Here is a 27,261-nt window from a genome sequence, read left to right on the forward strand (position 1 = left end):
GTAATTGAGTCTCATCTACCTCTAACCTTGGCATATTTAATTCTTCCATAAACATTTCTATTGGTACTTTTTCTTGATTTCCATATTTCTCTGCTTTATACAAACTTTCATAAAATTTCTGAAATATTTGTAATACTTCTACAGGATATCTTGTTTATCTTCCTTGTTTTAGGCTCCCTAAGCTTGTTGACATTCCTTTCCACTTTTTGTTGCCTGAGTGGTTATGCTAAAAGTTTTTATGCTCTAGAATTATCAAAAAACAGTTGCTTAACAGAAATTTTTCTAAACTCATGTATATTATCGAGGTAATCCCTTATTTTCTGTTTAGCTTTCTACAGTTACCCCTGTTTTGCAATACTTTAACATTTGTCAGTCCCTCAAAATAATTGTTACTTCTTAACCATATCTCCCTTTCCTTTATTTCCACCCTAGTTTTAAACTCCACTTTAATTTTATCCCACTCCCTAGCTATATTTTCAGAAGATTTTATCTTCTCTAGTAGCTCCTGAATTCCAAAACCCATTACTTAAATTCCCAAAAGAAAGTGTCACTGTCTCATTTTTATTTCATTACATTGCATTTTTATTTAGTTGTTATTGGCACATGATCTGAAATAGTTGTTATTGGGTGCTTTTAAAAACCTTCAGTTAAATGCACATGTTCCTTTGAGATATAAAATATGTAGCCTAACCCAGTTTTTATATCTCGGTGAATATGTGAATTCACTCCGAACTCCTAGTACTGAATGCACACCTTCCATGCCAAACATTTTCATAAATTTCTTCAAAAATCTACCCTCCTTTGTTATATTTTCCCTTCTAGGCTACCCAGACACATCTTCACTGTTTCAAATCAAATTCCAATCTCCACCTATAAGTAATATTTCTTGCTGAAAGCTGATTATTTGTCCAGAATTTTCTTAAGTTCTATTATAGCAGTTTTAGGTGGAATGTAAATGTATGCCATTGTAATCCTCCGCATCAGCCTGTAGCCCCTTAGTACTATATATCTTCTATTATTAATATTTTTTTCCCTTTTCTATCTCTATTGGAGCTCCTCTTGCAATTAATATAAGTACTCCTCTTTTCCTTTGCCCCAGATATTCTGCTGAATAAATAATCATCTTGAATACTTTTCTTTATCAAATTCACATGTTCAGTTCTTTCCAGGGGTGTTTCCTGTAGAATAGCTGTTTGCGCTTACATTTTTTAATATAGTTCACTACTCTTTATTTTTTATATTAAGGAAGCACCAAGATCTGTTCAGAACTGATGATCAAGGACACCACATATACAAATTCTGTAGATATAGCAAACTTGCTGGCTGACCGATTCAAGGAAAACTGCCCCCCCCCATCAGTAAATCAGGATATCCCCAGTACCTGGCCCCTTCCCCTTATATCTAGAGAACAGGTTATCACTCCTCTCTCAAAGGCAAAAAATACAGCCTCAATGGGACCTGATAACATCCCAGGGTGTATCCTAGGTGAACTTGGGCAGGAACTTGCAGCACCATTAGGTGCCCTATTCAACCAAAGCCTGAGTACCGGCTTCATCCCAACTGAGTGGAGGACAGCCATTATCATCTCTTTGCACATAGGTGAAGCGTCCACTGATTTGGGAAATTATAGACCCATCAGCCTAACTAGCCTGATCTGCAAGGCCATGGAATGGATTATCTTGGAATTCATTAACAAGGACACTGGCAACCTCCAAACACTCAGTCCCACACGGTTTGCCTTCATCAGGGGGAAGTCGTGTCAGTTAAATTTGGTCGACTTTGACAAGGGGAAGACTGTGCAAACCGCCTACCTTGACCTGGCAAAAGCCTTCAACAATATTCCCTGCTCGGGCATAATACATATACAGATTGATGCCTAGTTGAGACAGTTTGTTACCAGATGGGAAGTAAACTGGCTGATTGATGGAGCCCACCTTGTCAAAGTAGGAGAAGCCACCTCAAGCAGTAGAGTGTACCACAGGGTTCGGTCTTGTGACCTATGTTATTTAGGATATACTTTTCTGAGGTGCAAGCCAAAATCAGTGGGCTATGGCTGACCAAGTTTGCAAATAACTGCAAGATGGGTGCTGTCATAGATTCCCCTTGTGATGTGGGCATCCTCCAAGCTGGTCTCACCCAAACAAATGACTGGTGACAGAAACATGGCCTCAAACTGAATACCAAAACATGTATCATCATCCCCTTTGGGGAGAGTGACTTCCCCACAAATTGTTACATTAATAACAAGGTCCAAAGCACGCAAACAGTCATGAGGGACTTGGGCACCCAGGTTGAATGCAACCTGACGTTTGACAGCCATGTTGCATCCGTTGTACAGGAAGCCTTCTACATGGCCCACCTCATAGTAAGCGTATCTCGTTCAAGGACAAGGAGGTCATAACATCCCTGTATTCTTCACGTAAAAGGCCCATTATTGAGTGCAATGCCCCTTTTGACATGTACCGCGCAAAGCACATGCAGCAGCTGGAGAGACCACAGAGGTTCCTCACCAGGAGAATCCAGGGCCTCAAACATCTACCATACACAGCCTAAACGCCCTATCTCTCAGTTTCATACAGACTCCTCAGAGGTGACCTCTGTCTGCCATACAAGGCAATCCCGGACCCCGCCATGATGGGACTGCTGCTTATCTGCAAATCAGGCTCCACTCGAGTAACTTGCACGTGTGGCCTCCAACCTGGTCTGGGACATCAATAGGACTTGTTGGCAGGACAGATTTGTGTCCCAGAGACTCCCCCATCTGTGGAATAGACTCCCTCTCCACGTCAAGCAGAGTACCTCTCTACTCCTTTTTAAGCGCAACCTGGATAACTGGCTGGGAAACCGAGAATACATCCATGCCCCTACTGGACAGGGGCATCTGGTGCTGACTTGTCTAAACATGGGCTAAACTCTTGGCTAGTCTTATAAGGGCCTCCGGGCTAATAGCCTAGTAACCTCATATGATCTTATAGTTATCTGTAAGACCATTCAGATTGAAAGACATTACAGAAATCATCATTTTCTTCTATAGTTGTAATTACCACATTTTATGCATAACTGCTTTTTTGTTTAAATGTCTAGTTCCAACTTTGATGTTACATGCATATACCGTTCGGCAGGTTGGTCTTTTATACAGTTGTTTTGTGTAATATTCATTTGCACCTATGTCACATCCTGCATAACTTTTTGTTTTTTTGACAGCCCTCAAACACAACAAACAACCCCCCAACAAACATTAATTTAATAATAACACAAAAAAATAATTGTCTTCAAATATTGAAGTTAGACATAGTAAAACTTTGATAAGTTTAGTGTTATTGGCTGCCAAAAAAAAAGCAATTTACTAGAAAATGGTAATATAAATCACATATGATTGAAATATGGAATATTGTAAAGGAAATAAAAGAACTACAGGTGCAGTCTTGGAGAAGGAAAGGATCCAGTTATATAAAAATAAATGAAATGTGTGGGAACAGTACTTGCAGAGTAATGTTCAGGAAGAGGAGTGAGGTTTTATGTAATGTTGGAGTGAATCATTAACAAGAAGACGTATAATGTACGAGTATAAAAAATGTTAATATGTTTTTTTTTTTTTTTTTTTATAAATGTATGTGTGCCTGTATCTTAAGTGATAATTTGATAAAGGTGTTTAAAAAAAAAATGATGCTTCTCTGGGGAAGGATACCCAGGAGGATTTGCTGGCGACTATGCCATATTTGCTGCAGAGGATCGACCTCTTCTTACAAGATGGTAAAAGCTATGTACTTACCATGGTGATAGCTCTGGAAGAGCAGGTACCATCCACTTTCCCCTTCCTGTGTAGCTGGTTTCAATTCTTTTCTTTCTCCTTTTATTCTGTGTTTCAAAAAGATCTGTAGAGGCTTGGCACTGCAGTACAGTGTTGTGATTCGGGAGGGTGCTTTGCAGCCTGAGAAGGTTTTGCATGCTGCACAGTTTTAATGTCTGCTGCCTTTAGCCCTGATGTTATGGAGAATAGACCCCCTCTTCCAAAATATTTAATCTTGGTAAGTACATGTATTCCATGTATATAGCACGTGTAAAGTTAATCTTAGAATATGTATGGAGATAAAGAAGCACAGGAAAAAGAGGGAATATTTTAATATTTAAACTTGTACAGTGATGAACCATCTTTGTTTTCCTTTTGCAGGTTGTGACCTTTCGTTGCCCAGTAATAAACTGGTGTCTGGAAATCACTGTAAGATTATAGCAGACCAGACTTCAGGACAGGTGTGGTTGGAGGACACCAGGTATATTCTCTATTTTGTTGATATATTGATTGTAAATGTGTTTTATAGGAAAGTTTGTTTAACCATGTTTTCTGTTGAAATGCGTGTTATATGTAAAACAGCACTTCTCATTCTTTGCAGCAGAAAACAAAGCAAATCAGCAGTTTTCTTGTGTAAGATTGATTTTTCAGGGTCTGGATTAAGAGGCGTGATTAATACGGACCCAGAATACTATTACCTTGTATAGAAGTATTTTGACTAAGAAAATGTTAAGACACCAGTCATTACTGGAAAGAGTAATTTGGGCACCAAGAAATAAAGTTTTGACTGACTCATCTTACAAAGCTGAGGGATTCAAGCCATTTTCTTTAGTATTCATATTGTGTAGAAAGAATCCGGTACATCTGGAACTGTATGACCTAATGTTTACATCCTGGACAGTAGCTTGCTTAGATACAGGAATACTTGTCTAAAATAGCCATTTTGTGAATGTAGATAAAATGATTCATACTTAAGTGTACGGGGTCAATGTTTGAAGAGAGATGTACAATTTAATTGATATTGGGTTGGGGAACAACTGAATAAAAATATCCTTGTTACGTCTGGCCCAATGTCAAAATGGCAGACATCTGCTAAACGATGTTGACAAGTCAAAACTGGTCAGTGATCTGGGAACCTGGAAGGTCATTTTGGGGGGGGGGGGTAAACGTCAGTGGGTGACGCTTCAAAATAAGCACTGAACCAAAACAGAAAGTGTGGGTGCCACAAAGTATCAGGAATCCAAAGCTCTCAAAGTAGATCCAAACAGTGAAATTTTATTATAGATCACAAAGCTAAGCTCTTCTGTCCAGCATGATACAGATTTTATCAGAAATTGAGTAACAACTGTCAAAAGTGATATGTGCAGTTTAAAACACAGGATTTTAGATACTTCTGTGCAGTAAGAGTATTGTGAAAATGTATAAAATTATGAGAATATAAAGATATCTAAAATACATTGATAAAATATTGTATTAATCCAATGTGCTTGCCATAAAGACATCATAAATTAGGTGGTTCACTAGAATTTAGTCTACTCTGCCAGATCAGCTCACCGTACTCTATCTTGTTTTCCTAAAGGCCTCTGGAAACATGTTCAAGTACTAAAAATACATTTTGTATTGTTTACATGTGTGTCTGTGCTTATAAATTTGTATCATTCTGCTTTGACACATCGTAGTTATACATGTATATTCTTCTCCTTCGAGATCTTTCCATTTTTCCTGTGTAGTACGGCAAAAGTAGAAAATGTTTAGTACACAAGACTCTTGGATTCCCAGTTAGAGTAATGTTTAAATGTGAAAAACAAATTTTACATATATTAAGGGTCAAGTTGTCCCCTTCATAAATATTTTTAGTTTGACACTTGGAAGTGCCTCTGTTGTGTCTCAGGGTATCTAATCCCGAAGTTGTATCAACCTCGAGTTTCTCTTTTATGTTTACATGTCTTTTACAGGTGAAACGGGGGACATTGTCTAAAATGTTCTTCACCTCTGTAAAAAGGTCAGAAAGTTTGCATTTCTTAGTAGTAATTAACGGAATCCTGTTTGTGTCCATGTCAAATTTTAGAACATTTTTTTGAAAAATTGCCTGCATCTGTCCTAACTAATACCAGTGTGGTCCAACCATTTACCCAAAATTAGGATGAATTTGTATTTTTGCCATCTAAAATTTCAGCTGTGACCTCGTACAACAATGATCTAGATAACCTCTTTCCTGAAACATGAAACAAGGAGTTTTAATTCAGCTAAAACCATTTACCCAAAATTAGGATGAATTTGTATTTTTGCCATCTAAAATTTCAGCTGTAACCTCGTACAACAATGATCTAGATAACCTCTTTCCTGAAACATGAAACAAGGAGTTTTAATTCGGCTAGAAACATGTCATGTAACAAAATCCTAGCTAACTGCACCATTTGTCCCTTAACAAAACTATGTTTCTGTTCATATGGGTGGAAACGTGAATAGGCATTCGAGAATGTTGGCTTCTGATAAATGTTGAAAATAAAACAGCCCATATATTATCTTTTAATAAGAAAAATTTCAAGATCGGTTATACCCACTGTAGAATATTTTATAAGTAAATTTAAAAAAAGGATGTTGTATGCTGAATATATTCAATAAAGTTTAAGAAGGGTATCTTGCCACATACTAAAGACATCATCCAAATTTCTAAAATATGCCATAAAACTTTGAACAAAAGGTGAATTTAATATTTATTTATTTTATTTTTATGTATTTAACATTTATATACCAGGACATTCTGGCTAACAAGCCGCGGTGGTACAGCGGTAGTGTTGTTGTCTCACAGCAAGAGGTTCTCCTGTTTGACTCACGACTGGAGTGCCTTCTGTGTGGAGTCTGCATGTCCTCCCCATGGTCGAGTGGCCTCCAAAAGACATGCGTGAATGGGAGTGCTTTTGCTGAAGGTTGGGTGTCGGGCTGGCAACTTCGCACCATAAAAAATCTACTGCCAATCATTAGCGGACCGGAGTTCCGCTGTGGCAACCTCTAACCGGGAAAAGCCGAAAAGACAAACAACATACCAGGAAAGTCTAACTGGAACAGAACACATTTTCAGAGGAGGTCTAGGGAGAGACACTAAACCGGAGCACCTGGAGGAAACCCACATAAATGTAGGGAGGACATGCAGACTCTGCAAAGAAAGCAACCAAACCGAGAATTAAACCTGAGAACCCCTTGCTGTGAGGTGACAACACTAACAGCTGCACCATTGCACCGCCCAATATAAAATGTTGTTCCCAGTTCCATATGATTAAATTATCATAAATGGGACACAGCGACCCCCATTGCAGCTCCAGTAACCTGTTCATTAATTTTATATTTTTTGAGGGTGATATTTTTAAATACGTTCCATGAAGGCAATAAGAATATTAATGGCTGAATCAGTGAGAAAATCACATTCGATGAGCTCTTCTTGAAACGAACAAAGTCCATCCTCATGGCTGAAAATACAAGAAAATAATTCAGCCATATCAGTAGTGACTAACAGACAATTCAAAGTATATAAGTCGCCTATAATGCTACCCAAAAGGACCCTAGTCCTTGAGTAGGTGTGAAAATTTAGTATAAACAGGTTTAACTCTTTTACCAATGTACTAAGGGATGCATTTTGGATCCCCTTGCTGATACAGTAGGGTGTAGTGGGAGTTAACAACATCCTTGTTGACGTTTAGAATCACAGGATGTTTGACCTTTAAGAAATCTAAGTACTGGTTTGTACTGCGCTGTATGAGTAAATCACAAGTTATCCATTCTGGAATAAGCATTATTTAATTTTTAAACACACTGCAGTGTTGATTGTAGTTATTAAGTAAGGTAAACATAAGGCTAAAGTAGTCCATAGTGTTCATAACTTAAAACTGGGTTTCATAAATCTGATGTTTCTATCCTGTGTTAAATGACAGGGAGGCACTTTTTCTTCAGCTATAAGGCTAAAACTGAAGTAATTTATGTAAAAAAAAGTTGTAATGTCTTTGTCACACATTTTTTATGCAATGTAAAAGCATGATGTAGTGGAGGGTTATATTTATTTGAATGTTGGGAGGGTTAGTTTTATGAAATAGTGTAGGAAGATTGTTTTCCCATAAGCAATTTCACTTCTAAAATAATGTCTGCTAGATCACATCTGTTTGTAGGTAGGATGGGAGATAGGAAATTCACCCTGGGGATCACTTTTGTGGCTCTGCTTGACAGGGGCACAGGAAAATAATTTTCTTGGGTGGCAAAAGCCAGGGTGTACCGTTTGGCTAAGCTTATATAGGCCCTAGGGCCAATAGCCTAGTACCTACCTATGAACCTTGCAGAATCACTCAGAATAGTGCTCATTTAAAATTGAATCACTGAAGCCTTTGTAGGGGCCAAGCGTTGCACTCTGAAGAGGGTATCATCTCCTGGGATTCTAGAAGGAGAACTAAAGTATGAAATGTCACTATTCATATGTGGTGTAAAAAGTCTGTAGCGCCAGCACTCGCTAGTTAACTTCACTTCTTCCCCCTTCCTTTTCCACATTATGACCTCTATGGGTGAGAGGAGTGACCATTTTCTTGTTTGGTGCAGAAAATGTTTAGGATGTGTGTGTTGTGTCCTTCCCAGGACAAGACTGGCCATGTTTCAAAATGCTCTTGCTCTCTCCCAGACCTTCACTCTGACTGCTGTTTGGACATCTCTGTGGAGGGAAATCAGTAGTCTGAGTGAAGCTTTCTTCAGTACTTCCTTGCATCTCAAGAGGAAACCATTCAGATGCTTTACAGGAAAAGCAGTTGGCTTGTAGCTTTGCTCTGGCAAATACATCCTCTCTGGAGGGAACCATTATGCACAAATGTGTTGCCCTTTACAAAAAAAATTATAATGGGTGTGTCGTGTGTGTGTGTGTATGTATGTATGTGTATGTATATATAGATATATATATATATATATATATATATATATATATATATATATATATATAAAATGTAATATTTGTACGTATGTATGTATATAATATTTTTTTCTATTTTGGGCTTTAAGCAGTCTTAACCCTTTTAATTCCAGAAGTTTCCTGTCAGGGGGCTGCTATTTGCTGAACTAATTTGGAGCTATTTTTCTATGAATATGTATTGCGTGTGTAAATGTTATTATATTTTTTTTTTTTGAGAAAGTTTAGTGTAGGAAGTGTTCTTGAACAGGCAGGAGTCATTACTGGGTATGTTGGTGATTGTGTACACTTTGTGACAATGTACTTGCCATTTTTTCTGTCAGTGTGCTTTTATTCTTGAAGGTTTCTGACAGGAAATGTAACTTTGCTAGGAGACTGTGTACTTTTTGACAATGTACCTTCTGACCGACTCATTCCAGCAATACTTACAGGCCTTGAGACCTCCTTGGTTACAGCATGGGTACGTACCCCGCTCCAGCTGTTTCATCTCTTACTGTACTTGGAGAGAAAAAACAACTTGCTAGAGAGGCATTGCCGATACCATTGGCTCATATAACACTTCAACTGATAGTGGGTGAATCTGTGGTGGCCATTTTTTGTTTTTTAGACCACTCTGTTGCCTCTTTAGAATGCTCTGGTGTAGTCCTTTCAGCCATGTCCTCATTGGATGTTCCATTTTCCAAGCTGAACATGGAAGAACCATCTTCTTTGGGTCTCAAAAACATTCCAAGAGATATGCTTCTCAGGTAGCTTGCGAAAGAGACCTTTGTATATCAGTCCTCAACCAAAGTTTTACCTGCAAAGAGAAAACAAAAGAAAGACATGTTATCTGTTAGAAAAGATAATTGCCTGCCGAAAGTAAGAAAAGTTTATTATAGGCAGTTAATCCAGGTGCTCAGAAATCCCTCACCTAAGGGTAATGTCAGTAAAGAAATTCCTGAGGAAATTTTGAGAGAGGATTGTGAGGTATACAGAGACAGTGCTTTTCCTGTAGATTCACAAATCCGATTCTCTGATTCATTGGAGGAATTGTCCTCCTCTCAGACAGTATTCAAGAGAGATGGTGTTTTTGTAGGAACAAGTGGATGTTCCTCCTGAATTGAGGAGCTATGTTACAAATAGATGTATATCTCATTCTACACCTGTACTGCCTCTTGCCGGCTGTGGAGGATGTATTTAATGCTGGGTGAAATAATTCCTTCAGTTTCTGAAAAGGTGAATAGACACTATAAAGTTTCTCAAACTTGCAGATCTTTGTTCTGTCACACCATAGGTCACATCCAGCAGCTGTCTGTATATCTTCCCCCATCAGGAATAGACGACTAGCTTCTACCAGTCCTTCCCCTCTGGACAAAAAAGGAAAATGTATTAGACATATACGGTAACAGTTTTTTGTTCTTCCACTTTTTTATACAGAATTCTTAACTGTCAGGCATACATGCAGAAGTTTATTCTGTTTTGTACTGACAGTTCAAGAGAATTATCTGCTACACTTCTTTATGAAGGTAGTTTCTAGGTGAATCGCATTGTTTCTAATCTGATTCAGGTACCTAAACATGCAGTGAAGAATGTGTACGATTGTGCATATACTGTGTATTGGACCACTGCTGCATGTTGGGAAGATATGCCTGGGTTCATAACCAGAAGTTTGCTGATGAGGTAAAGTCTGAAATTTTAAATTCAGCTTTAGAGAAAGAGGTTTTATTTGACCCACCTGTTACTCAGGTCCTCAAACAATTTGATGAAAAAAGGAAATGAATCCAGGGGGTCTCAAAGATTTTTCGTGCGCCAGTTTATAAATTTCTTAAATCTTTTCCTTTTAAAAAGCAGAACAAACAAATCTCTGCCTACTCGAGCCAAATGGGGAACAAAAAAGAGATGGCAGGAGGGAAATAGCAAGAAACTAGGATTTTTTCCAAAAAAGGGACAGTCAGAATGTCTATGCTAGCATCGTTTTCCCCATCACCACCCCTTCTGCACTTATCTGTCATAGTCTGTCCCAGAAACTGACTCTTTACATTCCCTTTTGGCAACCAATTATTTCAGACTCTTAGGTGATAGAGGTGGTTTAGGAGAGTTACAGTTAGCACTTGATACAAATACCTCCTTTCAGGGAAGTTCTACCCCATCCTCCAGACTAAGTAGTTTTTTTCCTTGGGTTTTTAAGCACTTTCTCACCTGTGAAGTCATAGAACAAGCAGCAAAGGCTAGTGCTTCTGAGAGGGGGGTCATAAGCACAACATCTTACCCTTAGTGCAGACTGGCTGTGATGGCTTAGGAGGTAGTTCTACAACATTCCGTAACTCTCCAAGTATCTTACATATCCTTAGAGCAAAATATAGTGGCAAAGGAGTTGAGCAGGACTAGGACAGACCCACACGAATGGAAATTCAACGAGGGGGGTATTCCAGGATTTGATCTGGTTGTGTAGAATACCTCAGATCTGTTTGCCTCCTTTCAAAATTGACATCTGAACAAATTCTGCTCCAGGCCTCCTTGTAAGCAAGCCAAGAAAACTGATGCATTTTCATTCTTGTGGTCTGGATTGTTCTTTTACGCCATTCCACCATTTCCACTGATATTCATGGTAATTCCGAAGATTCAGAAGTACTCTACAAAACCCATTGCAGTGACTCTTTTTGCCCAGGCAGCATTGGTTCTCCCTTCCTTCTTCTGGAGCTGGCCAAGGGCATTTATCACAAGCTTCCTCACAGGCTAGACCTACTTGCACAAGACAAGAGGTGTTTGATATACCCGAATCTCAAACAACTTCAACTAACTGCCTAGATGATTCAGTTCTGATAACCTTTAGGTGCGTCTTTCATGAGGATATGCAGCAGGCACGAAAGGAGACGAAAAAAAAAAACTTGCTAGGAAGTCTTATATTGGCAAGTGGGAACATATTTTCCTGATCCTTGCATAGCCAGTAAGCAGGGCACTGTCAGAGATTATATACCACTAGATGTCCTTACATTCACAACTGCAGTATTTCTTACTAATGGGATTCCCTTCCGTGAAGCCCTCCGTCTGGCCAGTTTACAAAAGATTTCCATTGCTTTTAAGGTACGCAGAACGTCATCTGCTTACTCCTTGCGTAAGGTAGGGCATAAAGGTGACGTTCAGGCGTACCATCCTCAGAACTTTTTTTACACCAGTCTGAACACTGTTTTAACAACCAGTCTACTGCATACATCCGTTTTTCTGTTTGTTGGCTTTTCTGTGCTTGCTCCTGTTGCTGGAGCCCTCACAGTTGCAGATAAGTACCCAGTTGGGTTTTTGGTTACTTTTTCCTGTTTTGTTTAGTACTGTTTGGAGTTAGTCATCCAGGAAGGGTAAGTGCCAGTGTGGGAGACTGATTCCCCATAAAGACCATCATTTTAAGTGTCTTTTTTGCCTTGGTGCTGCTCACGATTATGCGTCTTGTTCAATTTGTCAGGTGTTTATCCCCAAAACTCTTCATAGTAGGCTTTCTTCCCTTTCCTTGTACCTTGAGAGCCAGCGACTTGAGCTTCTTGCTACGGGTACTGTGGATGGAACTTCCTGGTCCCAAGGGTCAGCCATCTGGGAAGAAGGTGTATAAGGTAAGGCCGGAATCTTCTGCTGTCCAGCCTCTGCCATTGTTTCTCAAGAGGTTATTATGCACCCGGAGGCTCAACCGGTTGTTTTGTCAGATTCTTCTACTGTGTCTGGGCTGGAGGACGGTGAGGATTTGGCAGGCAACACGTCTGAGGCTTTGTAGGCGTCCGTTTTGGGCTTTGAGGGAACCATGGTTGACTGTTTCTGAGGCGTCTAATGGGTTCTGCAGTTTCTCTTTCGAGAAGGGTCCTACTGCAGTTGGGAATGCCGTAATGAGTCTGGGCTTTCTCAGGTTTCCAGGGCGGATGTACATTTGAAGAAGAAACGGAAAACTAACCATGTTTCTTCTGCTCCTAGGGATCCACAAAGTGAGTGGCAGGCCTTTACTTTACGGTCATTGCGGCCTTCTCAAGAAGTTTCAGTTACTGCTCCTCCTTGGTCCACCTCTTCCCCTAAAAGCTTCGGAGACTTCCACTCTTCTGAGGTGGATTCTGATGATGACTCCCTTGCTTATTCCGCCCAGATTCCTTCTCCTTTAGATTACGTGTCTGGCAAGGAGGAATCTCATGCACTTGATAATCCTGCTGAGGAAATTTCCTTTGAGGATACGATCTCTAGGATGATGGAATTGTGCCCAGGTTTCAGATATCCATAAGAAATACTGAGTTACTGCAGATGGAATCTCCTAAACCTGCGGCCATTCCTCCTGTCTTGCCTGCTTTATTGGATGTTTTTTCACTGCCTCTAAAGCGCTGGATTCTTTGCCCCTTGCTCCCAGGAAGTCTGATAGTTTTTACAGGGTACTTGAGGATTGTTCCTTTTTGTTTAAATGTCCTGCTGCTGACCCCTCTGTGGTGTCGGTAGCCTCTGATAAGCCATCTCAGTTGCTTCCTTCGTCCAAGTGGCTGCCTTCTGATAGGAACAGTAGGACTATGGATAGGCTGAGGAAGAAGGTTTATACTTCCTCTACCCTGGCTTTTAGGACTATTAATTATCAGACCCATATTTCTAGGTGTGTCTTGGCTCTTCTTTCTCAGGCCTCTCAGATTATTTCTAATCTTCCAGACTCTGTGGGTAAATCTTCGGCTCTTTTCTTGCTTGGGCCTTCCTCTCAGGCTGTTCGGCATTCTATCAAGTGTAGTTATGATGCTGCAGATGCCTCTTCCAGGACTGCTGCATCTGGCTCGGTTCTGATGAGATCTTCCTGACTTCGGCTTCAACCTTTGCCTGATGATATTAAGACTAAGTTGCTGAATGCTCCTCTGGATAATACTCTTCAGGACAAGGGGAAGGCTTTACAGGAGCTTAAGCATGTCTTTGTTTCTCCTATGCTAACTTTCAGCGTAACTACCCTTCTAAGCTGGCCTTTGTTCGTAAGGCAGTCTTGCCCTCAAAGGTAAAAAGGGTGGTAAACTGACTCTTCCTGCTAAAGCCACTCAGACTGCCGGGATTCTTAAGCCTTCCTTTCCTGACAAACCAGGTGCTGTCTGACTATCCCCCCCCCATTCCCAACCACATTCCTCTGTCTCTTCGCCTTTCTCTTTCTCTTCCTGTTTGGCTCCAGATCACCCAGGATTCTTTGGTTTTGTCAGTCATTCGTCAAGGGTACTTCATGATCTGGATTTCCCACCCTCCTTTTATGGACATTCCTCAGCCTCCTCAGAAACAGCTTCCTTTTTTCCCAGAGGTTCTTCGGGACCTGTTGCTTCAGGGTACTGTTCAAGAAGTGCCTGTGTCCCAAAAGGGGAAAGGGTTTTATTCCAGAATGTTTCTAGTGCCCAGAAAAGAAGATACCTGGAAGCCTATTCTAGACCTCTCCCACCTGAACACCTTTCTGAAGGTGGCTTCCTTTTGGATGTTTCCTTTCAGTCCCTTTTTCCTCTCTTGCTCCCTCAGGCCTTCCTGGTGTCTTTGGACCTCAAGGATGCTTAGCTCCATATTCCGATCCATCATCTTTTCAGGAGACTTTTGCATTTCTCTGTTGCTTCCTGGCATTTTCATTTCTGTGCTTTGCCCTTTGGCCTTTCTACTGCCCCAAGGGTGTTCACCAAATGCCTGGCTCCTGTGATTGCCTTTTGCAGGCTTCAAGGGATCCAGATCTTTCCTTATTTGGATGACCAGCTGATTCAGGCATCTTCTCCAGAGGTCCTTTTGCAAAATCTTCATTATACCATTTCTCTGCTTCAGAGCCTGTGGTTCACAATAAATTTCAAAAAGTCTTCCTTGACTCCTCCTCAAGATCATGTCTTTCTGGGTTGCAGGTTTCAAAATGGTGCCAATGCTGGCATCCCTGCCTCCTCCAAAGGCATTAACTCTTATTTCTTTCTTTCAAGCTCTTCTTCCCCTGACCTCCATTTCAGCCAGGGAGTTTCTGAGGGCTCTGGGGTTCATGGCTTCCACTATTCCAATGCTTCCTCTGGCCAGGCTCCACATGAGGAGATTCCAGTGGTTTCTGAAGTCGGTGTGACTTTCTGTTCCTTTTCTCCCATATCTCAAGGTCAAACTTCTGTGGTGGATTCAGCAGTTGTCTCTGAATCCAAGACTCCTATTTTGGCCTCCACTTTCCTCTCCGGCTCTGTTCACAGATGCTTCAGATGTGGGATGGGGAGCAACATTTGGCTCCCTGAAGGTTCAGGGATTGTGGTCGCCTCATCAGCGGAAGGAGCACATCAACATCAAAGAGATGAGGGCTCTTCTGCTGGCTCTTCAGATCTTTCATCCTCTCTTCTCTGCAGGGCTTCTCAAGGTATTCACGGACAATACCACAGTCATGTGGTATATCAACAAACAGGTGGGTATGAGATCCTACTGTCCTTGCCGGATGGAACTTCTGGTATGGGATCTGGCTATCCAGTATTGTGCGACTCTTCAGGCAGTTTACATTCCTTCAGATTGGAATGTTGTGGCAGACCATCTGAGCAGGTCCTTCACTCAATTCCATGAATGGATGCTTCACAGGGATGTGTTTCTAGACATTGTTCACCAGTGGGGTATTCCTCAAGTAGATCTCTTTGCCTCCCCTTTGAACACACAACTTCCTCTGTTTTGTGCCAGAGTCCCAGGTCCTCTGGTCTGGAAGGTGGATGCCCTCTCATTTTCTTGGAAGGGGATGTTTCTTTATGCATTCCTTCCCCTTCCTCTCATTCCAGAAGTCCTGTTCAAGATTCAATAGGATGCTCCCAAAATCTTGTTGGTGACTCCCTTGTGGCCACAACAGCACTGGTTCCCCCTAATTCTGCATCTCGCCAGGGGCAGTCATCACAAGTTACCTCACAGGGTGGATCTCCTCACACAAGGCAAGGGATCTCTTATCCATCCCCACCTGTCCATGCTTCAACTGACATTGTGGGTGATAGAGTTTTGATTCCTCATTTTCCCTTTTTTCTGAGGACATGCTGCAGGTCCTGCAGGAGGCCAGGAAACCTACTACTAGGAAATCCTACTTGTCTAAATGGAAGAGGTTTTCTATTTGGTGTCTTTCTCGTGACCTGGACCCACTTTCTGCGGATGTTCCTTTGGTTCTCTCTTATTTGTGTGAGTTACTCAATGCTGGTTTGGCCTATTCTATTAAGCCCCACTTATCAGCTCTTTCTGCTTGTCTGCCTTTAACTCCCCCATTAGCTTCTAGATTTGAGGCTAAGCAGTTTCTTAAAGGTGTCCTTAATATTAGACCTCCCAGGAAACCTGTTCCTCCTCACTGGGATCTTAATTTTGTTCTAGAAAAATTGACTCTGGGCTCCCTTTCAGCCTGCTGTTTCTGCTTCCTTGCAACATTGTTCTTGGAAGACAGTTCTTTTGTTAGCCCTTACTTCTGCTAGACGGATGTCCGAGTTGCAAGCCCTTATGACTTGTCCACCTTTCCACCTTTTTTGGTATTTCATGAGGACAGGGTGTCCTTGCGTACTATTCCTTCTTTTATGCCCAAGGTGGTTAATGAGTTGTCACTTCAGTCTATTAATTTGCCTACCTTTTTTCCCCTCTCCGCAATCTGACAGCGAGAGGGTGCTACATAGTTTAGATGTGCATAGACAGCTCAGATTTTATTTGAATAAAACTAAAACTATCAGAAAGTCTGACTATGTTATTCATTTCCTTTCATCCTAGGTCTTTAGGTTTGGCTGTTTCCAAGCAAACTATTTCTACTTTGATTTCAAAGGCTATTTCCTTTTGTTACACTTTTCATGGCGAGAGCCTTCCTTCTTCTGTTAGGGCTCATTCCACTAGAGCTGTGGCTTCTTCTGGTGTTTTTTTTTTCAGGGGCTTGGATGCTAATTCTATTCTTGAAGCTGCTACCTGGACTTCTGTGCATACCTTTACCAAACATTACCAGTTGAATGGTATCTCCAGAGCTAGAGCTGGTTTTGCTAATGCCATTCTTCATGGCTTCTTGGAGGGCTCTGCTGCTTCCTCCTCCCAGGTTTCTTGTTGAGCTTTTGCACTCTCCCATTAGTAAGGAATACTGCAGTGGTGAATGCAAGACATAGTACAGTTGTGAAAAATCTTTCCATAATGGTAGATGTCCTTGCCTTCACCGCTTCAGTATTCACTCCCTCCCTCCATCCCCCTGGTCTTTTTCCCTTCCTGGCTGTGCATTTTCTCCTTGGTTTTCCTTGGACTGGTGTTCCTACTGAGGCAATCTGTTTTGAGGATGGTACGCCTGAATGTCACCTTTATGCCCTACCTTACGCAAGGAGTTAAGCAAGTGACATTCTGTGTACCTTAAAGCAATAGAAATCTTTTGTAAACTGTCTGGACGGAGGGCTTCACAGCAGGGAGTCCCATTAGTAAGGAATACTGCAGTGGTGAAGGCAAGGACATCTACCGTTATGGTAATATTTTAGACAACTGTACATTCTTAAATGTTTCTGTAAGTTACTATCCTCTATACTCTTCTATTCCTCTGTCAGGTTGTGTCTTGCACCTATTTCAGCATGCCTTCCCATGGATTCTCCTCTCTCTTCCCTGTTTTTTGGTAAAACAGTTTTCTGAAGGGGGTTTTACACTAGAAACCACCTCTTCAATAGGTCGCTTCTTCTTAGGATCTTAACTTTGTACAGGAAAAGTTAAGTATGTTTCCATTTGAACCCACATATCAGATATATTTGAGGTTTATTTCATGGAAAACTGTTCATCTGAAGTAGGAACTTCATTTGACAGCAACCTTTGGGATATGGATCCGATCTCTGATCCAAGCCGGCAACTTCTACCACAGCATAGATCCGAGCTCCTAGCTCCTCCCTTTACCCATAATCCCCTGCCAACCCTGACTGACCTCAGATCTAGTTTGCCACGCTTCAAGCTACAAGCTGGATTTCAAGCTCCTGCTATTTGGATAAGTTTTGTGAGAAAAAAACTTTCTATTTTTTCTTCCCTTTTCTTGTGTGAGTGAGAGTGAGTGTTTAGGTATCCTATATTTAACTTATTTTGTGTTTATTTGTCCTCCCTGCCCTCGCCAGTCGTAGTGTGTGTTTGTGGTGTGTGTAGGGGCCTAGTGAGTGTGTTTTCTGTATTACTATGTTGGAGGCCCCTAAAGCCATCTTTTCAAAGTGCACCGAGTGTGGCCATAAGCTTTCACCGGCGGATGGCCACACCCGGTGCGTTAGGTGCCTTGGGGTTGAACACCTCTCCTCGGGATGCGCGATTTGCGCAGCGTTCAACCCCAGGGCACTTAAGGACTGGAGGTCAAAGCTGATTCTGGCGGGCCTTTTGCCCCCGGATTCGGCTCCGGCCTCCGGTGCTTCTGTGGCCGCTACCCAGCCCTCGGTGGTAGCCACCCCTGTCTCCCTCCCTCCGGTCGGGACTCAACCTCCCACTTCGGCTCCGGAGGAGAGGGAGGCCGGGAAAGCCAAACGGAAGGAGAAGCACCATAAGTGGCGGGCCGTGGACTCCTCCTCGGCCCCGCCCGCCAAATGGGCTTCTCCATCCAGAGCTTCTGGATCGCCTCCTCCTCCTCGGCTCTGGTCCCCTTGTTTCTCACCGGGACCTGGGGAGGAGGGGACCCGGTCCCCGTCGAGGTCATCGAGGCGACACTCTAGGTCTGCCTCGGCCTCTTCGAGGTCCACCTTTAGCATGTCAGATGCAAACATGGACCGGATGATGAGGAGGTTCATCCAGGCCCAGCTGCAGATGGGAGTGCTCTTGCCTCCCCCCCCCTCTGGGGGGGAGCTCGACCCCATTTTTTGCTCCAATCGCTCCTTCTCCGACCCGCTTTCCGGGTTCGGAGCATTCGGAGCCGAGCCGCATTGGATCCGGGGGTGGGTCGGAGCCGATAGTACTGGTTACTTCGGCTCCGACTGGTCCCTCGAGCTTGTCGGATCCGACCTCTCGGAGCTGTGGGCTGAGCTTCGGATCTGAGGGATTCGGTGCGACTTCGGCTCCGTCCCGGTCGGAGCACACGGGTCTTTCGGATCCGAGGGTCTCTGCCCCGGATCCGGTCCCCGCTTCGGATCTGAGTGGGAGTTGACTCTTGGATCCTATCGAGAGTGGCTCCCCCTCGGCTTTCGCGTTGGTGGAGAGGGCACTGTTGAGTGCATCCTGGCCTCCGGTACTGGCTTCGGCTCCCCCTTGCACTCCCTCTCAGCTGGTTCAGGCTCCCATCACCCGGCCTTCGGGGCAGCCTGCTTCAGCGCCTCTGGGTGTTCCTTTGGAACGTGACATTGCTGGTGAGTCTTCCTCGGACAGCCCCCCCGAGGAGGTCCCTCACAAAGCTAAGTGTAAGAGGAGACACGTGGACTCCCCCGAGTCCCTTACGGAAGATACGGACTTAGATGAAGGGGAAGGCTCCCCAAGGTCACCCCCCGAGGATGTCTCCTTTGGAGACATCATGGAAATGCTCAGGATTAGGGGAGGGTGGTCTGCCCCCAAGGCTTCCTCCGATGAGTCCATATTCCTAGAGGCGTTCAAAGCAGGGCCATCTACCTCTTGGGTGTCCCCTCCCCCCGACCCCCTGGTGGACCTTATTTCCACCAGGGCTTGGAAGGAGACGGACACTGTAGAGTCAGGAGCCAGTCCCCAAGCGCCCGGATAGGATCCTGAGTCCCCCTGCAGAAAGAACCCACAGGAGCAGAGGTCCCCCCGTGGATGCCATGTTGGTGGCGGCGGCCACTAAGAGGGAGTTGGCTCAGGAGAGCTCCGCGGTCCACCCACCGAGCAAGGAGTCTCGAGCGATGGACCGTATTGGGAAGCGGTCTTTAGTTCAGCAACCTTCTCCATGAGGGCGCTGAACTATATGGCACACGTCATCCGGATGCAGCGAGATCTAATAAAAGAATACGCTGCCTCCCCCCCAGAGTCCATGTCGGAAGGGGACAAGCAGCTGTACTCCTCCCGAATGTCCACTCTACGTTCAGTTTCCAACACCTGTATGCGGCTCTTGTCTCACGCCATGGAAGGAGCTGCTAGAGCTGGCGGAGCCGGCCTGGTAATGAGGCGCCAAGCCTGGCTCCGACATTGTGACTTCTCGGAACCCTTTAAGGCGTCATTCGCGAATGCCCCCTTTGATGGTTCTACACTGTTTGGCAAAACCATTCGCGACACTTTAGTCCAGAGCGAGAAAGATGGGAAAACGTTGTCTGCCGTCGGAGTCCGCTTCTCTGCTCCCCAGAGGTCCTTTTCTAAGAACCAAGGGTCAGAAGAAGATGTGGTTCCGGAAATCGCATCAGTCCCAGTCTGCTCCGGACAACCAGTCCTCTCGTGGCAGAGGAGGACAGGCAGGACGCCACCCAAGAGGCAGAGGGGGTCCCAGAAATTTTGGGTCCAGAGAACCCTTCTCTGAGAGGCCCACGCAGAACCCCTGAGGGGTTGCCCGGCTGCTCCACTCTGGAGGCAGTCGGGGGGCGTCTTTCGAGGCACCTAGCAATGTGGGAGTCCATAACAACAGATCGCTGGGTGCTTCGCATCATATCCAGAGGCTACCAAATTCCCTTTATTGTAACCCCCAAATTCAGAAGCCTCCCCGACGTACCACCCAGTCAGAGGGAGGTGGCTGCTACAGAAATTCAGCAGCTTTTACAAAAAAGAGCCATCCAACCCGTCCCCCCAGATCAGTTCGGATCAGGGTTTTACTCCAGGTTCTTTCTGGTGCCAAAAAAGACGGGGGACTTGAGGTCCATCCTCGACCTCTCTCTCTTGAACCTGGCAGTACCCAAAGAAAAGTTCCGGATGGTCACGCTACAATCTATTCTCCCCCTGTTACGGGAGAACGACTGGATGTGCTCGATAGACCTCAAGGATGCGTACTACCACATTCTTGTGGACAGACGTTCCAGGAAGTTCCTCCGCTTCCGGCTGGGAGACAGTCACTTTCAGTTCAGGGCCCTCCCCTTCGGTCTCACCTCAGCCCCCAGGGTGTTCACCAAAGTCTTGGCGGTTATAGCGGCCCACCTGAGGCTTCAGGGAATTCAGGTCTTTCCTTACCTGGACGACTGGCTCCTCATCGCCCCAACAAGGCATCTGCTCTGTTCAGGCAGGGATTATTTCCTCAATCTTGCTCCATGCCTAGGGTTGACTGTCAACATGGCCAAATCCTCTCTGGCTCCTACACAGGTAATAGATTTCATAGGGGCGAGATTGGATTCCAGACTAATGCTTGCCTTCCTGACTCCCGATCGGCTTCAGAACCTGAGGTTGCATGTTCAGGCCATTCTCCAACTTCCTGCTCCACCGGCGGAATTGATCCTGAGGGCTCTAGGGTCCATGGTGGCAGCAATTCCTCTGCTGCCCCTAGCCCATCTAAATATGAGGGTCCTGCAGTGGACCCTCCAGGTACAATGGTCCCTGTCTCGCAACCCCCTGTCCCATCCTATTCCCCTAAGCAGGGCTTGCAGAGGGTCGCTCGTGTGGTGGCTCCAGTCCCAGAGTCTTCACATGGGACGACCATTCTCGATGCCTTCCCCCGTCGCCACAGTGACCACGGACGCCTCTCGCCTGGGGTGTGGGGAGGCACTATTCAGGCAGAACGGTCCAAGGCATGTGGAACGACACAGAGACCTCCTTGCATATCATTGTCCTAGAGATGAGGGCGGTGCTTTTGACGTTGCAGGCACTTCACAGCCTTCTTCCGATTGGGACGATTGCGGTACAAACGGACAACATGTCAGTTGTCTGGTATATCAACAAACGGGGGAACCAGGTCTTATCCTCTTTGTCGCGAGGCCATGAGAGTGTGGGAATGGGCGATATCCACCAACCGCTTTCTCATTGCAATGCACATTCCGGGATGGTCCAACATCCTAGCAGACAGGCTCAGTCGTTCGATTCTGACCCCATACGAATGGTCTCTCAATCCTCTAGTAGCAAAGCAAATATTTGCCCAATGGGGGCAACCCTGTTGCGATCTTTTTGCCTCTCCTTCAAATACCAAATGCAACAGTTACTTCGCTCTAATCCCTCCTCAGGGGGAGTCCCCGAGAGACTCTCTAGTGCATGCTTGACCTCCCGGTCTCCTTTACGCTTACCCTCCATTGCCCATGATGCTAAAACTCTTACAGAAAGCCAGTCGGCTGGGGAGCAAAATGATCCTCATTGCCCCATTCTGGCCTCGTCAAACGTGGTTCCCGTACCTGTGGTCTCATTGGATCCATCCACCCTGGATTCTGGATCCCCTCCCGGATCTCATTACTCACCCTCTGGGTCTTCCAACCCCCAACCTGGTCAACCTCAAGCTGACTGCTTGGTTGCTCCACTTCCACTCCTGATAAGGACTCCCGGAATCTCCTCACCAGTCAAAGCCATCCTAGTAGCAGCACATAAACCTTCCACCAGAAGGGTCTATCGGAGTAAGTGGAAACGTTTCTCCATTTGGGCAGAGCACCATCACTTAGATCCTTTCACGGCGCCTCTTTTTTGGATTTTCTAACTACCCTTTTTCATCAAGGGGCTAGCTGCTCTACAGTCAAGGTACAACTAGCAGCGATTTCGCATTATCATGTAGGGCATGAATTGGGCCCTGTAATTACTTCCAAGCTTTGTAAAGCTTTCCTCAAGGGTACCTTCCTTCTCAGACCTCCGGTCAGGGAGGTAGTACCCCCATGGGATTTATCTTTGGTTCTACAGGCCTTGACAAGCCCCCCTTTCGAGCCGGCAGCTATGGTTGATCTTGAATACCTCTCTTGGAAGATGGCCTTCTTGGTGGCCATTACTTCAGCTAAAAGGGTCTCTGAGCTTCAGGCTCTGTGTTAAACCACCGTATTTAGCCTTCCATCAGGATAGAGTTTACCTCAGGATCAATCCGTCCTTTGTGCCTAAGGTATCTTCGGAAGCTAATATTGATCAATCTATTAATCTTCCCGTGTTCTTTCCCAATTACCAGAACAAAGGAGAGTACAAACTGCGTTCCTTGGATGTGCACAGACAATTATGCTTTTATATTCATCGAACTGCTGGTCATAGGCAATCTGACCAGTTGTTTGTCTCCTTTGCCAAAACAAATTTAGGCTAGTCAATTTCTAAAGTTACCCTGTCACGGTGGATAGCTAGTTGTATCCTCTTGGCATATCAGAGTTCGGGAAGGCCTGCACCTCAGGGAGTCCGAGCTCATTCTACTAGGGCCGTCACTACTTCGGCGGCTTTTAAATCTAGGGTTCCCTTGGATGATATTTGTTCCGCAGCCACTTGGGCCTCATCTCATACCTTTATCAGCCATTACAAACTGGATGTTGTCTCCAGAGGTGTAGGGCGTCCTTTGGCTCTGCAGTGCTCTGGAATATTCTTCCATAAAGGCCACCCAGGATTCAGGTAGCTGGGGACTCTGTCCCAAAGGTTGCTGACAAATGAAGTTCCTACTTCAGATTAAGAAGTTATGTACTCACCATAACGTTCCATCTGAGTAGGTATCTTCATTTGTCTGCAACGATCCCCCCTTCCTTCCCCCTGACCTATAGGATTCTGTTTAGGATCTATCTTAGATAAGCCCCTTCCGGGGCACAGCAACAATGGTTATATCGGGCAAACTTGATCTGAAGTCAGTCAGGGTTGGCAGGGGATTATGGGTAAAGGGAGGAGCTAGGAGCTCGGATCTATGCTGTGGTAGAAGTTGCCGGCTGGGATCCGTATCCCAAAGGTTGCAGACAAATGAAGATACCTACTCAGATGGAACGTTATGATGAGTACATAACTTCTTATTCTCATTTCTCTGACATATGCAAGAAGAGTATGCGAGTCACAGGCTCTGATGGTGGGTGAGCCCCATCTGTTTTTTTCATAGGGATAGACTATCATTAAGAACAAAGCCTTCATTCATTCATTTTATTTATTTATTTTACATTTTGTTTACCAGGAAAGTCTGACTTGGAATGAAGCCAGTTTTCTGTAGAGGCCCGGGGAGAAATGCTTCAGATGCATGTCTTTGTAACGTGAGAGGAAACCGGAGCACCCAGAGGAAACCCACATGGATGCAGGGAGGACATGCAGACTCCGCACAGAAGGCACCCCAGCCGAGAATCAACCAGGAGAACCTCTTGCTGTGAGACGACAATGCAAACCCTGCACCACTGCACAGTCCATTCATTGCCAGAGTTGTTTCAGAATTTTGCTTTGAATCAAGCCATCAATCTCCCGGTCCTCTATCCAGAGCTTAAGAACCAGGGAAAAGATATTTAACATACTCTGGATGTGGGTAGGCAGCTAAGGTACTATGTTAGTGGAAGTTAAGTTCCTTAGAAAAGCCGATCAGCTATTTATCTACGATGTGACAAAGAAAAGGACAACTCCTGTCAAAACAGACTGTTTCAAGATAGCTGTCCTCAGTGTTGTCTTTTGTTGTACTCATCATGGTAAATCAGTTCTGGGCGGTACGAAGTCCCATTCTACTAAAGCCTTGTTTTTTCAGTGGCATATTTTATGTATGTATATATGTATTTATTTAATAGTTCGTTTTGCATGGACTCATTCAATGTCTTAGCTGATGATAGGTGACTGCAGTGGCTGTTGCTGGTTCCTCAGACCACTTACTGGCTTCCTCGATTCCCCCTGGTGTGTAGCCTTGCCAACCAGTATGGACCAAGGGTCAGACACATCCTCTTCATTTCAAACATCTGATGTGGGCATGGGAGAATTATCTATTTTAGGTGCTGGACATACTGCGGGATGGTCTTCATGGGATGGCTGGAGAAATAGACCTCTTGCTCAGGATATGCCTTTTTCTTGGTCTTCTTCCAGGGATGTCCCTAGAGAAAAAAAAAAATCATTGTAACAACAAGGAGATGGTTTCTGTGACCTCAGATGATATCACTTTAGCTAGGGTTTGTTGCAGACTTTCAATCCTGGGTGTCAAGAGCCTCATCCTATTCCTTATTCTTCCACTCAAAAAGGTAAAAGGTGTTATTCAAAGGGCTCTGATGTTAGCAGAGGCAGGGTTTTGTTACCCGAGGGGTCCTTAGCCCAGGACTGTGATTCTTTAGACAATGAGCCTGAATTTGAACACAATGGAGACTTTCTCCTTTTCTGGCACACACTCTAGACTTAAGGATGTGTTTGCTTGGGAGCAGGTTGATGTTCCCCCTGCACAGGGCAGATAATATGGTTTATTAGAACAAGAGACCCCACATTCTGCACCTGTTCCTCCTCTTGTAGCAGCCTTGGAGGATAGTTTTTTAATGCTGTCTGCAATGCTCCTGACTCTCTTCTATCTGTACCTAAAAGGCAGCTAAATTGTATAAAGTCTGTCAGACTAACAAATTTCTGTTTTTTCATTTTAGCAGCTGCACTCACTCTGTCTCTCTCTCTCTCCTACTGCCTAATGTAAGCAGGTAACTTACCAGCCCGACCCAGTTCCTGGAGATAAAGTGTTAAACGTTTGGACAGACTGGATGAGAGACGCACAGCCTTCAGAATTACCAGGGCAAAATGTGGAAATTTATGCTAAAATGTGGCAAAAGTTTGAAAGAATTTTCTGATTCCCAGTCTCCTAAAGGGGGGTCTTACTTGAATCAGATTGTGGGTAACCTATCTCATATTTCAAAATGTGCATTAAAAAAGTGTGATTGTGCTGACACTGTATTTAGGGTGTCTGCTTCAGCCACAGTCTTGAAGAATTGTCTAGGTAAGTAACCAAGACTTTTCAGATGACTTAATCAGAAATCCTGAACTACTGTCTAGATGGGGACGTTTTATTTGGGCCCTCTGCTATGTAGATGTTCAAACAGTGCTTTTAAGAATTTTTCAGGTCCCCAAGTTCTTTCCCTTCAAACCCTCTACTCCCTTTAAAAGACTAAACAAAACAGTGCCTCCTGCTAATAGGCAAACACCGAAGAAGAGATGACTGGAGGATTCTAATGAAAATCCTAAAAAGAAAGCAGATTTTCCAAAAAAATATCAGGTGTCCCCCTCAGAATGACTGTGCCAGATGCCTCCCTCCCCTGTCTTGCCCCACCATCTCTTTCCTTTCAAAGAAATTGACTCTAAATGCTCCCTTTTGGCAACATATTGAAAGACAAATCTGTTCTGAAGGTTATTCTGGAGGGTTATAGCTGGCAGTGGATAGAAAAGCTCCCTCCTTTCAAGGGAATCCCCCTTCACCTTCCCGGTCAAACAGAGCTATTCCATCCAGTGCTCCAGAATATGTTGCAGGCAGGAGGAAACAACTCTTTTTTTTTTTTTTTATTGGAAAGGTGGTGGTGGTGGTGGTGGTGGTGGTGGGGTTCCCTTGAAAGGAGAGGACTTTTCTATCCATTCAGGGAAATCTTCCCTCACCTTCCCAGTCAAACAGAGTGGTTTCCTCCAGTGCTCCAGACTGTAATAGAGCATGATGTTCATCATATCAATCACTGGTGCAGTAGTGTTTACCTATATGGGTTATATCCTTTACGAACTGACATAGATATCTTTATCTTTAAATTACCTGTAAGTGCCAAATATCTCTGTTTCTCCTTTGTGTTGAATCTTCTTGTACCTTTCAAAATAAAAGTCTTCAGTCACTGGGAGTTAGATAAAGGTGATTTATTATGTAGTAATTCAACATCTGAACAAGACTTAACTGTCTCAAATAACAGTGCCGATGTACTGAACCAAATAGCAGTGACTTGTGTAGCTCTGAAGAATGATTATACCTCTGTTAAGACAAACTGCACTGTTTTCTGCAGTTTCTGAATATCCGAACTGCTGAACATGTGACCTGATTTCTGTACTCAATCTCTGCTTATTCAAACTAACCTGCTGTACTCAAGTCTTTTCCAAACTGAAGTTGTCTGTCCAGAAAGCATTTCTCATAATACTAAAGCCCTGTAAGTTTCCTACAAGTTCTGCATGCCTCTTTAACCTTTGTTCCCAAGCCTTGTACCCATCTGTATGTAAAATGTGAATTATAAAATGAAAATAGGCCTGAATTAATATGGCTGCATTTCTAGGCCTGTACAAAGAGAATACTATATTTATGTAGGATTTATTCTGGCAAAACTATATTTATGTCAGTTCTATTCTTATAGTCCTGCATAGGATACAACAGTTGGCCAGCTTCCAGAGCTTCAGTTCACCTTCCAAGGGCCTAAACAGTTAGCTCAAGCTGAACTGACTAAAAAGACAGGTCTGTGTGCCAGACCAGAGCTTTCCTGATGTTCTAGAGAGCACTTGTCTGTGGGCTTTCGAGGATTGACTGTCTGATTGTGCTGTTCCTTTACTGGGCAGATAAGTTACCTTTGGGGGAACCTGTCCCATAAAATAGTTTTAAGGTACTTTCCTGCTAAGGGGAGTTATTTTTAAGCTTTGAGTTTGGGTTTTAATGGACTGTCTTGATATTTAACTGCACATTTAAACAGGAGAACACTTTTTTGATCAAGTTGTTTACAGTATTTGAAAACCTTTTTTTTTTTTTTTTTGCTGTGGAGAATCTGTGTTTTACTTTTTGATATGGTAACGTGTTTTCAAGTGCTTTTTTACCATGTTTTTGTGAGAAAACATTGACTTTCAAAGACTTTAAATTTTTACCTGCTTATGCTGCTTGTTTTCCTTAAGAAAGATGCAC

General features: G+C 43.8%; 1 protein-coding gene across 1 annotated transcript in view; it reads left to right on the plus strand.

Annotated features, from left to right (window-relative positions):
- Positions 1–27,261, plus strand: part of LOC122800336 (E3 ubiquitin-protein ligase CHFR-like) — a 135,464-nt gene that overhangs the window by 48,638 nt on the left and 59,565 nt on the right. The window contains exon 2 of the mRNA XM_044069785.1: positions 4,172–4,271. Within this exon, the coding sequence (XP_043925720.1) occupies positions 4,172–4,271 (100 nt within the window). The remainder of the gene's footprint in view (positions 1–4,171; positions 4,272–27,261) is intronic.

The sequence above is a fragment of the Protopterus annectens genome, chromosome 4.part0 (genome assembly GCF_019279795.1).
Source record: "Protopterus annectens isolate FY-2018-M chromosome 4.part0, PAN1.0, whole genome shotgun sequence".
NCBI lineage: Eukaryota > Metazoa > Chordata > Ceratodontiformes > Protopteridae > Protopterus > Protopterus annectens.